Raw genomic sequence first — 16578 nt, forward strand, 5'->3', positions numbered from 1 at the left:
AGACCACCCTGTTAAGTAATTAGAAGTTGTGGCAAAAGCATTTAACAGCACATGACCCGGCAGTGGAAGTTTAATTACGCTCTGCGTGCTTGAGTCCATCTCCATGCCCTCTCTCCGCAGGGGTTCCACAGAAATAATGAAAAGATGGCAGGCAATCTTTCTCTGCATATGCCAAAACCAATCAGTGCTTAAGACAACATAGTCACAGCTCTCTCTTTCTGAAGGGACATTTTATCTGATGCCCAAAACTGTCTTTAAAAAAAAAAAAAAAAAAAAAAACTCGTGAGAGACAAAATCTCTGCATTGAGAGAAAATATAATCCATTTTACAGGCTTGTCTCTTTGTACAATGTGTGTGACACCATTAATATGATGCAGGGCCTTGCAAAAGTATTCATACCCATTAAACATTTGCACATTCTGTCACTTGACAAGCAAAAATATATAAGGCCAACACAATCTTTGGCCTTATATGTTTTTGGCACATATATAAGAATTGGAAGGAGAATAATACATGGCGTTCATTTATTTATCTACACAAATAAATATCTATGCATATTTGCATGTACATGTCACAACCTCGTATATGGAAAATTTCCACCATTCTTCCTTACTGAATACCTCAGTTTCAGTCAGATTTATTTTGTTGGGTTTTCAAGTCTTGATACAAATTTAGAATTGAATTTAGGTCTGAACTTTGACTAGGCCACGGCAGCTCTCCTTTCTGTCATCCTGCCTGAGATGAACCTAAGGTCGAGTCTGAAGTATTTGCAGCTTCTAACAGTTTTTCTCATTGGATTGTTCTGAATTGTGCTCGATCCATTCCCCCATCATCTCTGGCCAGAATACCTGATATGAGGAAATATGAAAAGATTCAAGGGATATGAATAATATTTCAAAGTACAGTACACACAGCACAATGCATTCTAACATCCAATGCATCTGCAGCGACAATTTTTGTTCTCATGTAAAAATGAGTGTTTGCTACCCACTACAGGGAAAAATGCACTCACTCACTTCAATCATTACACAGTTTTGCAATGCAAACACAACACTTTTGAGTTGTGATCCTGTGCTTTTCTTCCCTTGCAGTGCCATTTCTCTGGGGGTGTAACGGTGGGGGGGTAGTGAGGGAAGCCTGGCGCCACTGGGAGTGTGTTACCAAACACAAGTTAGTCATTCATGAAATTAATTGGTGCAGGATAAACACAGTGTGTGAGGCTCATGTTGCTCTCACTGTGACTCACAGTGTTAGCAAGCAGGAAGTAAAAACATTTCCTCATTTTTTAATTTCAACTTATTTTCTTGACACAGATATGTGGCTCTGCTTTGCATTGATTGCACCGCTTTGTAATTGTGTGAGCATTTGGATGTGAAACAGAAAGCCCTCCAGTCTTCTCAGAGGTTTATCTTTTGTCTTTTGTCAACCCTAGTTTATAGTACAGCAAATATGCATGTACATCTTCTCATCAGCATCTTGACATACTCACGCACCATTCAGTTCATTCATTCAAAGACAACCTGAATTATTTACACAATTATGGACTCCCCAGTCTGTTACACTTTGTTAGCTGTTGGATTAGCTTGAGCCAGCGAGCCTAATGTCTAAAGTGAACTCGACATGTCCTGGATGGGAGCGTCGGCTGGGCACACGGCGATCCAGTGGAGAGGGGGAAATGTAATGTGACTGCAGTGCTCACGCCAAGGGACACATGGATTGCTGCCAAGGCTGCTCTCTGGATGCTGCTCTGGGCTGTGAAAGAAAACATGCGCCCTCCACCCCCGCTCTCTCCACTTGCCTCTTTATCTCCTCATGGTTCAGTATTGAAACACTTATCAGAACAGCATCTCTTCAACTCTCTCTGTGCCAAGATGGGAGATGTTATTGTCAAAGTTCATCCTTTGTTGCACGCAGTAATTGATGTCCAGCCGGTACGCACTTTGACTCTCTCTTGGTTGAAGTAACACTGAACTGTCCTGCATGCTAGTAAGATATATTTGTACAATGTTATTTAAACCTCTATGATGTCTTACTTTAGTTCCAAGGGACTGCATTCAATATGTCAGTGTATTTACGCCGGTACTCACTGGGAAATCACTCAAGAACTCAAAAATCTCCAAAGATTGTTGATTATGAGACTAATATAATACATTTATTTCCATACTCTTTCATATATTCCCTTCATTTTTGACCTTCCTTGTGCTCAGAGAGGCTACAAGACCTATGATGTTGCTTTTCAGAAACTATTCTTCTGTTAACCCAGTTGCCTCTTAAGTTCTTAGCACAATGAATGACTCCAAAGGGCAATTGGCTATTGGCTTTTATCGACTTTAATGAGCAGGGACGGTCAAGACAGGCAGTAAGGGTCATGAGGTCAGGAATCAAAGTCTGGATGGCTGTGATCTGGACGATAGCCTTAATATGTGGAGCGCCCGCTCTACTGCAAAGCCACCCGCTTTTCTAAATCCTGTGTTTTGACAAGACAGTGTGCTGTGGGACAATCCTGTACTCCCATCCAATCAGCTGATTTAAAACATCCTCTATTAAACCCATATTAACCAATTTTACCTCCAATTCTGCCTTTGATTTTACTTGACCTTCACTAAACAGACACAGTTAGAGTTCTTTAGAGACACAATTTAAACTCTTCAGAATTTAATTGTATAGAAAAAACATATGAACCTCTTCTGCTGTCTGGTATTGTGAAATAAAAAGATTAGCATCAGCCATGATTTCAAAGTGCTTCAGAAAACCTCCCCTCTGTTTGCGCATGCCAGCCAAATGGAAGGTGTTTGTGCAGCTATGCTAATGCTGCGAGGGAGCGAACATGACATGTCATAGGGAATCAGGCAGCCCGCTGCGGATGTTTCAAAGGTTAGAGAGTGTCCACGCTGTGGGGCTGGGGGCACCGACAGGGAGGGAGATGGGAGCTGACAGCAGGACTCAGAGTCCAGGTGAGCTTAGCCAAAGCAGGCTGCAGGACACAAACGCTTCATCACAGTCAAAGCAGCTTTGTACATATTCATTAATTCACCTTCACGCACACTTTCGAGCATGGAAGAAGACATGTATAACATTCCATGCAAAAAACCACATCCAGCTAGAGAGAAAATTCAAATTTTGGCATTTGCATCCTGTCAGACTTGAACACAGCTGTTTCCGGGTGCCACATGATCACAATAGGCATGTTCTGTTTTTTTTTTTTTGAAAACTGTTATGAAGGTCTATCATTTTCTGACACATAATGTGTAGTAAGGAAGGTTCTAAACTTTTTGCGAAGTGTTGGAAAATTTACTTTTCAGAGCATAAACTGCTGATACATGAGCGATTGTTAATTTGATAATTCTTTTTTTCCCATATTTACTGAATAACACCACCTGTCTTTCTCCTCTCTCCTCTCATTGAGATTAGTCCACTCCTCAACTGGTATGAATAATTAGGAAGTGCAAAGTTTTATTAATGTCATCATGCCTCTTCCTTGCACTGGTTTTATCTGGTAGGTTTGTTTATATTATACTTTCAGATAAAAACAGATAAAAGTTGTTAAAGAAATATGAATTCACATGTAGAACATCAAAGTTGGAAATCATTACTGAGCACAAACATATGTTCAAAAGGGGGAGACTTATGTAATGATTAGTCCAGTAAGCAGGAGAAAGTCAGTAAAAATGTATGAAAAAGAGCAGCTTTTGGCCCTAACAAAACACCCACCACCCAGGGATCAAAAGCACCTTTTAGCAAGGCAGCCTGGAATTCACCACCCTACTGATTCATCCCTGCCTACTAAAATTAAAACTCGAAAAACTAATATTCTGGCAGCATTCAGGTAGAAAGACTTTTCAATTTCTGCTTGGTTCTGCTGGGCATTGTTACTCTGCTCTGCATGTTTCTTCCAACAGCTGTAGTACCAGAATATTATGTCAGTGAACCTTGAAGTGATTGCATAAAACATAGCAGCATAGAAACATAGAAAAACCTAAAGTCTGAAGTGCACCACAGCAATAGCTGACAAAACATTATTCCAAGAGCACTGTGTGACCCTATAAAATCACTTCAACGGCATGATGCTCATGCGGTGGCTTAAAGGAAAATAAATTACTATCTATACAATAAGATGTCAGATGAGGTTAAACACCCTCTAGTTGCTTTGGTTTAAAATCCTGCTGCTAATCAGTTTAAGAAAAGAGAAGAGGGGATTCTTTAAAATGTGTTATGATCTACAAACATCAGCAGATGTTTTATGCATGAAACATAAAAACTTCAGAAAACTAACCTGTTTTTTTCTTTAGCAATTAAACTTTATGTTCACGGGTGCTGTGGTGGCACAGGGGAAAAGCACAACCCATGTATTGAGGCTTTAGTCCTTGTGCCGGTGGTCGCAGGTTCAATTCCTGGCCTGGCAACATTTATTGCATGTCGTCCCCCTCTCTCATAACCCTCTTTCCTGTTAAACTACTTTCAAATAAAGGCCACTAGAGTCAACAAAAACTTTATGCTCACAAACAACACCCATGGTAACATTGATGGTTTTGCTGCTGATTCACTGGTGGAGCTGGTAACTGCGGTATAAACTGTAGTTTTATAATTTTGTGGCAAAAGGGTTTCCTTTGGCTCAGTAAGAGTTTCTATTATAATTTCATGTATTACCTTTGAAAAGAAAGAACTGGCTGACTACTTATAGTTTCAAGACGTTAATATCTTTTTTATATTAGACATTTTAAGAGAAAAGGATAATTACAGGACACTTTACTGGATAGCCCCTTTTATTAGTATTTAAAAATTTAAAACAGCCCATGAAAGCTGTGACAAAATCTCTATGATTTTCCTTTTAATTTGTTCTACTGGTTAAATTACCAGCCTTCTTGAATCTGCTTCTCCCAGAGGGCTCTTGTTAAAGAAAATTTCTCCTCTCTACTGGCACCTGTGGCCCTGTGAGATTACACAAAACTGTAGTGAAGAGTTAGTGAAATCCATGGACTTCCTGAGCTAAACAATGTCTAACAAATTGTAATATTATACTCACTAAACGTGCATACTGCTCCAAGTTAGGTTTTAGTCTGAATATCAATATGATTTGACTCAGTTGAATTTTAGGAGATCAAAGAAACTTTCATTTTCAGCTCCTAAAGGAAAGCCTCTTTTTATTCCTCTGAGACTCTCAACACTCTCCAGGGTTTGTCTTTATTCACAAATACTTACAGTGTCACTGTACAATACAAAGAACAAGCATAGTTCTGAACTTAAAAAGCATGGGAGGTGATGGTGTTATAATAAACTGTACTTCAGAATCACTGATCTCAAACACAGTGCACATTTAAGGAGAACTTTAAGTGTGGAAAAGCCAAATACTCTTTATAACATACTAAGGTTTTCAAAACAAAATCAAACTGCTGGCATAACAGGTTTAACCTGTGGAGCTCAAGGTGTTCAAGTGCTCCAACAAAACAGTGAAAGGAAACTCACATGGAACACTACACTTTATATCATGTGTATTTTTGAGGAGCTCTACTTTTGGATGAATTCTTCAGCTGATATTGTCATTTCTTTCAAAAACCTGCAAATGAAATTTACATAAAATACAAAAGAGTGTTCTCAGTACTGATTTCAAATGCAAAGGTATACCTTCAACTGAAAATGTTCTATTTTCTTTCACCTCTTTCTACCCCCCTCCCTTTCTCTCACACACACACGCACACACACAAAGATGTGCAATCCATTCTCCTTTTTAAGAGCTGGTGCAGCGACTCAAGGGAAGCATCTTTCCAGTAAGAGCTCAGGACACGTGGGCTGTACCATCATGCAGCGAACCAGTCATGTGTGTTCTTACCAAGGTCACAGTGCCTGATGCCTCAGCCCTCCTTTTCCAGAGCAACATCTAATTTTAATTGGTGTCATTCAAATTTAATGAATGGATTGTGCCCTAAGTGTGAAAGGGAAACACATTATGATCCAGGGTAAAAACATTTTGTCTACAAGATTGCCCTGTTTAAATTCAGCTTCAGGAACAAATATAACTGCTTTGTCTTTTTTTCAAATTGTCGCTTTTAGTCGGTGAAAAGATCACATGCCCAATTATATGTCCATTATGTTTACAGTCATAATATCACAGCTAACTAGCAAAACCTACAATTTAGGGCTGATTATTAAGCAGCTCATGAAGACCATAGAAAAATGGGTGAGTGTTAAAGCAGCTGTCAGTTTGAGGAGAACACACACACCCCTCGCAGAACTCAGGCTGAGCAACTAAGCCTGTTCCATAATTTCATGCAGTGATTTGGGGAGTATTACCATGAGTCACATGAGATCTGAGTATGCAGTGGAAGTGGAGCGTTGGTAAATATTTTTAAACGTAATTTTAAATGTAGCTTGAGCAGAACAATAAATAAATAAAAGTTTCAGCTCTAGCTGTATAGCAGGAGTGATTGTTTTTTCTTCTTATGCCATTTCCAGCCTCCAACATGTTTTTGTCCATTACCCCCTACCAGTATGTTTTCGTGTATTCAGTGTGATGTACAGTGTTGCTTTAGGTTGTATCTAGAGCAGAACGTTTTTCTTCTCATCAGAACATCATCTTCTGCTTCGCCTACATTCATCGGTTCTGTCAAATTTTGCATAGGACTTCCTTTGGAAGTATTTTTAAGAATGACTTCCTTTTTGCCATAAAGTCCAGATTTTATGACTGCATGACTAGTAAGTTGTGAATTCAACAGAGCTGTGGATCTCTGTTGCTTTTCCAGATTTATCACCTCTTGGCTGCTTGTGTCATTAACCCTATCATTGCCAGGGTATAGCTTCAACTGAAGGTTATATGTATTTGTAGGTTTGGAGTTGGGGCATATTTTTTCAGTTTTCAGATGATAAATTGAACAAACTTTTAGATGTTATTTTGTAACCTCAGCTTGTTACCCCTGACCTGTCTTTGTGATGCTGTTTGTTCAAAAATGTCGTCTAACAAATCTCTAAGGCTTTCAGAAGACAGTTGTATTTATATAAAATTTTTGTACACATGTGGACTCAATTAACTAATAAGGGGACTTCTAAGGCGGTGGATTTGATTTTGGGATATCATAGTGGAAGAGCACTGAAAATATGTACATATCATATTTTCTTTACTTATAAAATATGTATCATTTATTCCCGCTCAGTTTGCAGTCAAAATCAGATTAAATTCATATAACTTTGTGGTTGTAATTTGAGAAATTTCAGAAGGGTTGTATTTGGTTTGTTTCAGTTTATAGCTAACATTATTTAATTATATGATACAAATTGGCATTTATATTGACTCATCAAAATATTTCCATTTTAATTCAATACAATATTGTCTGGATGTTAACATGTCTAACTTTATGGAATTATTTCAATAATCAGTGGTTTTGTCAGCTTTTTCTGGAAGGTCATGTAATGTTAGCTATGCAGTTAGATGTTAGACGTTCGGTTTCTGAGCACATCATTCAAATTAATGTAGTTGTGACAAAAGACCATCGGGACCTGAAAAAGCATATCTAAATTAGGCTTTGAGGTCTCCTGCTTTTTTTTTCTTAGTGAGTAATGTTTAAGTCTTAAGATACTGCATTTTGTTCTATGACTTTCAGGCACACCTACTTATTCTTTTTCTGTTTACTAGACAGAAATAGTGCAATAGCTCCATGGATTTTTATTTTGATTCCAATTGAAGTTCACACGGCAACTCTTAGCACTATGTTTCAGTTGCTTTCTGCAAAGACAGAGTTCAGATAAGGCCAGAGTGCTCACTGCAGCTCAGTACCTCATCCACACAGTGTTGGCTTCATCCAGAAAGCCACAGGACAAGAGGATTTAATACAGAGCTGCGATGCTCCTCTCCAGAAGGGATTACTGGAGCTGTGCGGTGGGAAATGGACCCCCAACACAGCTATGGCCCAGGCTGCGATATCAGGACACACTTAGGTTCCCAGAGCACACAGAAAAGCACACGAAGGGTTGTGGTTGTTTCGCAGTTTTCACATTTTTAATTCTGTGTTGTTAATTGGTGGAAATTTCCACCAGGTTCTCTCTTACACACAGACACAGTACAGGTGATCACATAAGATTGTGTTTCTTTGATTCATTCATAGCCCACTCTGGTCAGTCGAATCATGCATTTTTCTATTATCAGTTCCAATCACATCTTTGAAACCAGTGAACACAGTTATAAACACTTTGCTGTTGGAGGGAATTCACAAAGCAGTAAAAACACTCTTTTTTTGTACAGTGTTTGTTTTACTGCTGGACAGAAATTGACAAACTACATTGCACTTAATGTTGGCAAGAGTATACAAGCCCCTTAAGTCTAACAGAAGGGAGCAATTTGCAACTTTTTTTCATCAAGTTGCAGTTGTCATCTATTCAGTCGTAAACACATCAGATCCTGAGGCAGTCAAATAGGCACGGAAATGATTTGCTTTTTATTAGTATTTTGTTTAACAGATGCACAGCTGGTCCTATCCTGACGAGGTGTAGCTCAAACCTTTACAAATTCTGACAGGAAAAATCTTGAAACTATTTACAGCAATCAATAGATGTACACAACGAGGTACAATAAATCCACAGAATACTTACTGCATGCAGCAGTGAATTCCTAATAAATTTGGATAATTCCCAGTAAACAGGGAAATGCAGTAAACATTTCCCTGTGTACTGCATTCATACACATTTGGGTATGCGACCTTGCACACACGCATGTTGATACCCTATGCAAAGCCACCCCGTTTGAAAAACACATGCACCATTTGCATGCAGTACAGACACACTTCCTTCTACTTACACAGTCTGTGTGCTACATTTCTACAGCTGTGCAGCATCTTAAATAGAGCACTGTCTTTCCTAAGTCAGATCCAAAGCTTTGAAAATAGCACTTAGTGCTACCTTGATTGGATTACAGAGTTAAAATTTTAATGCTAGAAGATAAAGTACATTTGTCATATTTTTTTTCCTACGACTTGATGCCCTTTACTTTTCTCAAGAGAGAATTCAGTAAATAACACATTTCTGTGGTCAGCATTAATTAAATGTTTTTAATACATTGTTAAAGTGTTTACAGGAAAGACCACCAAACAAGAGCAGAAGGAGCAGGCTAGCAAATCTGAAACAAATTTCTCAGTGCCTTTGCTGTTTAAGCATAAGAAAAGGCTTATAATTTGTGAAATATACTGCCCTGGCTTGTGCGATTAATATGTGTATGATTTCTGTTTTCACAATTATTCTCTCAGTGGCATTATAATGGCAATACATATAGTGCACAAGTGTTCATACTCCCTGAACTTATTAATATTTTCTTAAGTTATAGTCCCGATATTTAATGTATTTTAATAGCATTGTATGTCACTGTCTTGTATATGAAAGTAGTGCATATTTTTAAGGTTGAGTGAAAATGATACATGATTATCAACCACAAGTAAAAATATGAAAAGTGAATGATCATATTGTGTTAGACTGTCCTGCTATTTGAATTTTCAGATGATGGATTAAACAGGGTCTGTCAGATGACAAAACCTTGGGATTATTGTTTTGTAATCTACCCCTGATTGAAACTTGTTCCCTGTTCTTCTCTCTAACATTAGTGTTTGTTCACTAATGTTTGATATCGATATTTAGGCATTTAGATGCTGTTTAATAATAAGGTGAAAATAAGTTGTTACACAGGATTTTATTTAGGGATATAACAGTTAAGGACTCTGAGTAGATATATGTGCCAAACTAGAAAATTATGAAACCATGCCATTTCATAAAATCCAAACACAATGAATTGAAGCTTGATACCAAATACCAAAACTTTGTCATAACAAAAACATGTGAAAGAGATTGAGGGATATAAATGCTTGTAGAAGCCATATGAAGGATGAAGTAAAATCAGTGTTATTTCAGGAATAGGCCTAGTTGTTCTATCACCTTTCTTGATTTTTCTTTGAATACTTGTGCTTGTATTTGTATAATAAACCTAAAATATACTCTATGTTTCTCAGCAGTTTGTTACCCAAGGAATAACACAAAATCAGCTCAACAAACCAGAATTTGAGGATATACTATAGAAATGTGTTGCCTTTAATTTTCTTTTAAAGGTGGAAAGTTGTTTGCTTTACTGACATATGCTAGATAATTAATACAGAAATTGCTTAGGATATCTGAGTGAAGAAAAGAGTGGCTCAATAGTCCTCAACAAATACTAAAATTTGTAGCTGTGCACCCCGCATAACCCATTATATGAATTCATTTTAAAAGGTATCTATAGAGTGCCATAGTGTCTTATCTGCCATTTCTTGTTGCAGAGATTTGTTTGCTGACACGAGGCAGGAGGACAGCCAGTGTACGAGCCGACACATACTGTCGTTTGTATTCTCTCTCTGTGGACAACTTCAATGAGGTTCTTGAAGAGTATCCTATGATGAGAAGAGCCTTTGAGACTGTTGCCCTGGACCGGCTGGACCGAATTGGTGAGGAAATCAACATAGCAACCCTGAGATCACTTAAGACAGCATGCAGATCAAAGCAAACTAACAAAATTAATGATATTCAGTGACATTTGCTGTAACCATCAATGTTCTGGAATGAAACAGGAGAAACAGCATGTTCTTAGTGACACTTAACTCAAAGTCATCGGTATGCAAAGATGAAGAAAGGGCTTTGAGGTTTTAAGATCTCTGGATGATTTCTCTTACACGTGCAATTGATATTCTCTCTCTGTCCATCATTGTTCTCATTCTCAGTCCCACATATGAAAAACCCACAATAAAAGGCATGCTGGTATTATCATTCAACCAATCACGGCATGCTCTGTTTTATTCTCATATGTTTTGAATGGAAGATAGGAAATTTGCTTAAGGGCTTCACTTTGTAGAAAATGATTGCTTTGAAATGATGCACTTAGCTGATAGTAAGAGTTTAGTGGAATGGTTGCCTGCATGTACTTGTATTACTTCTGTCTTTGATGCTCATTTATAAAGTTGCTCAGGGAGTCTAAAATTACCTGTCTTTGTGATGGTCTTTGCATAATTTGATTTGTGTGAGACAAAAGATGGGTGTAGTCACATTGCAAAAAACAGAAGTTGGATGAAACTAAATAAACTAAAGTAAATATAAAGGGTTTTTTTTCTCTCTGTTTCCCTTGTTGTTTTTTTTACTGATTTATGTTGATTCTAATTGAAGACAGCTAACTCAGTAATTGTGTCACCATTTCACAGTGAGTAAGGGTGACCTAGCCAGTCATAAAGATACACACTTGTTCCTTGTGGGGAGTAAAGGAGCTCACAGTTAGGAAGAATGAGATTAAAATAGATCATTCATGAGCTCAGACAGCTTGAGGGCAGTTTTGCAACAGGGGTGTGACATTTTAATATCAATATGTTTTCATGCATAACAGGTTACCAAGTTTACCACTGAAAGCACTTGCACTTTAAAGCTCAAGAGCTTAAATCTGTCCAGTAAAAATAACACTATACTTAATAATATATTTGAAAAGAACTCATTAAAAACCTCGTTTCTCAAAAAGTGATATAATATCAATGCATTTTAAACAGTTATTTACATTTTCTCACATTCCCTTCTATTTCTTTTCTCAAGTCTAACTGACAGTTTTTGTTTTTGTCTTTTAAAGGAAAGAAAAACTCTATTCTTCAACACAAGGTGCAACATGATCTCAGCTCTGGGGTACTCAACTACCAAGAAAATGAGATTATTCAGCAAATTGTTCAACATGACAGGGACATGGCCCACTGCGCCCACCTCATGCAAAACGCTCCCCCACAGACGCCTCCATCACCAACCCCTGTCATCTGGGCGCCCCTAATCCAGGCTCCCCTCCAGGCTGCTGCTGCCACCACCTCAGTGGCCATTGCACTGACACATCATCCCCATCTCCCACCAACACTCTTCAGACCTCCAGTCTCTGTTCTCAGTTCCCTCAAGGACCCATCCACCAGACTTCGAAAGTTCCAACCATTCGTTCCTTCATCCACAGCACCTGGCTCCTCTGGAGACTCTCTATCTAGCACACCCTCTAAGCTGCACTCTGGGGTGGACATGCCATTGCTTGCCGCCTTTCGTGCTCACCATATGACATCTGGTTCTGGGACAGTTGGCTCAACAAGACAAGGATCAGGCTTGGGAGGCCAACGTGGAAATAATGGGACTGGGTCTGTGTCCAGTGAAGGGGGGACTAATGTATTCCCTTTTGGTCCACACTCATCCTCTGTTTCTCCCTCTTCTAGTATGGCACAACTTCACCCACAACCACAGTATCAACAACCCTTTCGATCCAGCACCCCACCCCTTTCGAATCTCTTTCACCAATCACCTGTAGGCGGAAGCACAGGATCAGGCCTAAGTGGAGGAGCAATTGGAGCATGTGGGGGTGCTACAGGTTGGTCTTCAGGAGGCACAGCTGGAGGTTCTGTTGAAGGAGCCTCTGGTGGAGACTCTTCTTGGGCTGGGGAGGACTTCACAACTGGTATAGCAGACATTACTTCTAGGGAGCGCTTCGACTTGAAAGGAGCAACTGAAGGATCATTACACGGAAATCCGGGGGAAATACTCGGTGCAGGATCAGAGAGCTCAGTGGGAGCTGCTTGTGGTCAGTTCACGGGTACAACATCAGGAGCATCAGGGTTAGGTGTCACTTGTGGTTTAATGCAGGACAAAACCAAGAGATTACTAGAGGAAACTTCTAGAGGGTCAATTGAAAGAGTCTCCAGGGGATCAATGAGTGGGACTTCACAAGAATCACTGTTACTTACAAACCCTGGGGGATCATTTGGGAAGGCCAGCGATGGTTCATCTGCATCTGTTTTTGATATAGCCTGTGGGGGAACATTTGGAGGAGTTTCTGTTGAAATGTCAGTGGGGAATTCAACAGCATTGTTTGGGAAGTCTTCCACTGGATCAGCAAGCAGCCATACAGGAGGAGCCTCAAATGAGCCTGGAGAAACCACAACAGGAGGATACACTGGTAGAATGACAGGATGTGCGGTAGGAACCCAGGTGGCAACATTTTCAACTTTACCTGGTTTACCTTCAAGTGGAATTACAACAGGACTTGTTGGGTCCTCTTTTTGTCAGAGTCCTTTATCTACCAGTCCATCCAACATAATGTCTAGTCAGATTCTCCCAAACCAACCACATCCTAAGTCGCTTCAGCAGTTTGCTGGAGGAGGTAGGACTACCAGTGGCATAAACCTCTTCCAATCACCATCACAAGGCTCACCATCTTGTGTTAGGGGGCAACAAACTCAGTTGCCTGCTACTGGTTCCCCACCATCCGTCAGCCACTTTAGCTTGGCAGGCCTTCAGTCTGGCTGCTTGCCTCACCAGATGTCACTGGAGAAGTCTGCATTGGCTTCATTGGCTCAGTATGGTTCAGCAAACGCCTCTCCTTGCCTTACCCCAGTAGCACGGAGTCCTACAGTACAAAGTCCAGTGGCAGGCAGGACTTTTCAATACAGCGACCCTTCAAGTATTGCAGGATCCCACAGTTCTTTGCTCATGCCCCAGTCTCCTCTCCTTTCACAGCTTCCCAGCCTGCCACAAGCATCAGGGAGAGATTCTCCTTTAGCTCCATTTTCTGAGGACCTAAAAAGTTTATCCAGCTCACACCCATCTTTACCCCAGGAGGTGGCCCAGGCCCTGAGCCACCAAACTACTTGCTCCTCTGTGGAATATTATCCCTCACCATTTTCCTCACCAACTCTTGTGCCCAAACCCTGTAGCTCAATATCAGGGCACATGACTCCTCCAAAGCAGGAGTCGATGGGGAACCCTAACCTGACTCAGTCCCCTAGATCATCTCCGGTACCTCCTCCACAGAGGGGCTCTGGTGCCTACTTGTCAGATCTAGAACCTCAAACTGCTCGTTCTAAACTTCCTTCCAATTTGTGAGGATCGATCACACCCTCCTGTGCTCCCCTGAAATGAAACACAACTATCTGTACTCATGAGATTATTTTATGTTGTCAGACTTCATTGTGTTCCATCTCTCATTTACCAGGATTTTTACATTTACTGTGAATTCAAGATATTTTACTAGGAAACTCAGAGCTATAAAGTACTCCTCTTTTGTTTAATTCATTGTTCTTGTTCATATATGCTGTATATAGGCAGAAGTATTTTAAACTCATAGGCTAATTAAGGGACGGGGAGGGTGTGAAAGTGATCTCAAGGACTGTCATTTTCTTTATTTGTAAGACTATGCCAAATTCATCATCATTCATATTATTTGGAAAGTAAATCAATAGAATACATAAAAAATGTTTTTTATTGCAGGAACCTATGCACTAATACCTGCATGTATAAAGGCTTTTGTGTGTTTTAAGATTACTATCAAAATTTTTAGCTCAAAAGATATGATTTGAGACTCATCGACTCTTGTACCTTTCTGTTTAGGATCACATATTGCTGATTCTTAAATGTATTTATGAGATTGTTCTTATTTATCCTCTGTATAAACTTTTCAAAACCTTGAACGATGGAGATGAGATTTTAGGATACCAAAAAGACTTTTTCTGTGGAATAACTATTCACCTCTCCAGGGCCCACGATCCCTCTTTTATACCACTTTGTTGTTTTCACGCTGGTATTTGAAACAGAGGAAGAGGGGTTTGCTGAGCTACCTTCTGTCTCAGTGTTTCGACATAAGAGTATGTGATGGACGACCTTTCTGCAGAGTCCTCAACCATATTCTAACAAGCTCACCTTGTCTTCCAAGCTTGTGACACTTAAGTGTATTAAGTTTGTATTGTTTCTCTTCCGAGCCATGCTCAACTGTTAATGTGTGAGTGTAGCAACAAGTGTTGAATGCAAGGGAAGAGTTTTTCCAGACTGATCAAAAGTAAGTTTGCCTTTTTTAAACAAAACTTAGGACTTCCAATAGCCAGTTTGTGTGATGCATTGCATAGCACTTGGATCGTAAAGAAATACTTTTACATTTGATAGTAATAAAGCCCATTGGGGAAAGTGATAACAATTACAATGAAACTTGATTTTTTTCTCTCACTATATGGATCCGCATCGAGTTTGAAAACAACATCTTCATTAACCAATACAGTTTGTTAAATCAGAAATACAGAAATGCTGGACCAAAAATATTCATTTATCTTTGCACCACTTCCTCTGGTGTAGCTGCTTAATGGTCAGCATGAGTTTTTCTCCTTAGTAAAGACTAATTATGAGTTTGAGATGTTGAATGTATGCATGATGCTTCCAATGAGTACTGTAGGTATGGTTGGTGCACTGAAGGCAAATTGTCCCTAAGAGGGTTAAGAAACTGTTCTGTAACTGTAAAAGTCATTGATTCTATGTCTTTAACAGACAGTATCGTCAGCAGCCATTTCTGTAGCCATAATGTCCATTAAAAGACATATAAGTGCGAGTTGAGTAGTTCATGAGATAATCTGGACATGTTACTGTGAAAGCTGCCTGCAACAGCCCACTTGTTACTCCTATAATCTTTTAAGTGACACTGTACATTTGTGCCATTTTAAAAATTATCCAATTAAATGTTCAGGTATTCTTGGCCTCTTTTATATTTTGGTATAAACAAATTTTGATCATTTTTGAGAAAGCTCAAACATAATAGTTCAATTAACACCTTCAATTGCAAAACTCTAGAATTTGACACAGCAATTCTGTTCTTTCGCACACATGTTCACACACGGATGATGGCTGTAGCCCCAGCTGCCATGGGGCACAACAACTGAGACAGATGGAGCATGGATTTGAACCGGCAACCTACTGATTAGGGGAAGAACTCCTACCACCGTCACCCCCTATTTGAGAAATGTGCATTTTAAGGTTATTGATTCACTAACAACGATTTACTCTTGCTTCAGGCTTTGATATGAAGCAAAATGTTTCATGTTAAATGTTCAAATAGCAGAGCCAAACTAGAAAAGTCTATTATGCCAAAGTCTACTATTTGGCATAATAAATATGTATTTAGATGTTGAAATGAAGCCCTGGATAAATGTGGATAGCTATTTAAGATTTGAACCACTTCTGAATAACATTCCAACCTGGACACTTAATGATTTCAAAAAGCTGTCACAAAGCCATAATAATTTTTGTAAGGCAAAGTAAACATACCGGAAACCCAAGTTGCAAAATAAAATCTAAATTCTGAATATTTTATTTCTCTCACTTGAGCAATCTGATCTGTTTAAGCTAGAATTATACAATTCTTTCCATTTACCAATTTTCATGGGTTAAGTCTGTAAAAGATATATTTAAATTGGATATTTTCTGATTTAAGTTAACTAATTTGTATCTCTGTACAGTTAATTGCTTCATGAACATTGATTGAATTTTGCTCATTGTTCCTCAAACTGCTTCATATTAGCAACATCTGCAGCCACGCAAAGCTGATTAGATAATCGGTGGTTAGCATATGGCAGTTATAGTTTTTACACAATATAACAAATATTTCAATTATGCATTATTAATGGCATTCAGATATATATGGTATATGTTTTCCATAAAATTCCTAGTCGTTTAGACACTGACACATTTTTTCAAGACGTTTACCAGTGGTCAGGAAAATGTACATCACTAGGCATCACTAATCTCCCAATGGAGAGG

The 16578-nt window shown here is 39.1% G+C and overlaps 1 protein-coding gene across 1 annotated transcript in view; it reads left to right on the plus strand.

Annotated features, from left to right (window-relative positions):
• The window catches only part of LOC102230132 (potassium/sodium hyperpolarization-activated cyclic nucleotide-gated channel 1), a 77061-nt gene extending 60809 nt beyond the window's left edge, over positions 1-16252 (plus strand). Inside the window, exons 7-8 of the mRNA XM_023333025.1 lie at positions 10284-10448; positions 11609-16252. Of these exons, the coding sequence (XP_023188793.1) occupies positions 10284-10448; positions 11609-13884 (2441 nt within the window). The 3' untranslated portion in view covers positions 13885-16252. The remainder of the gene's footprint in view (positions 1-10283; positions 10449-11608) is intronic.
• Positions 16253-16578: the final 326 nt, after the last annotated feature.

This window comes from Xiphophorus maculatus, chromosome 4 (assembly GCF_002775205.1).
Source record: "Xiphophorus maculatus strain JP 163 A chromosome 4, X_maculatus-5.0-male, whole genome shotgun sequence".
In the NCBI taxonomy this organism is placed as follows: domain Eukaryota; kingdom Metazoa; phylum Chordata; class Actinopteri; order Cyprinodontiformes; family Poeciliidae; genus Xiphophorus; species Xiphophorus maculatus.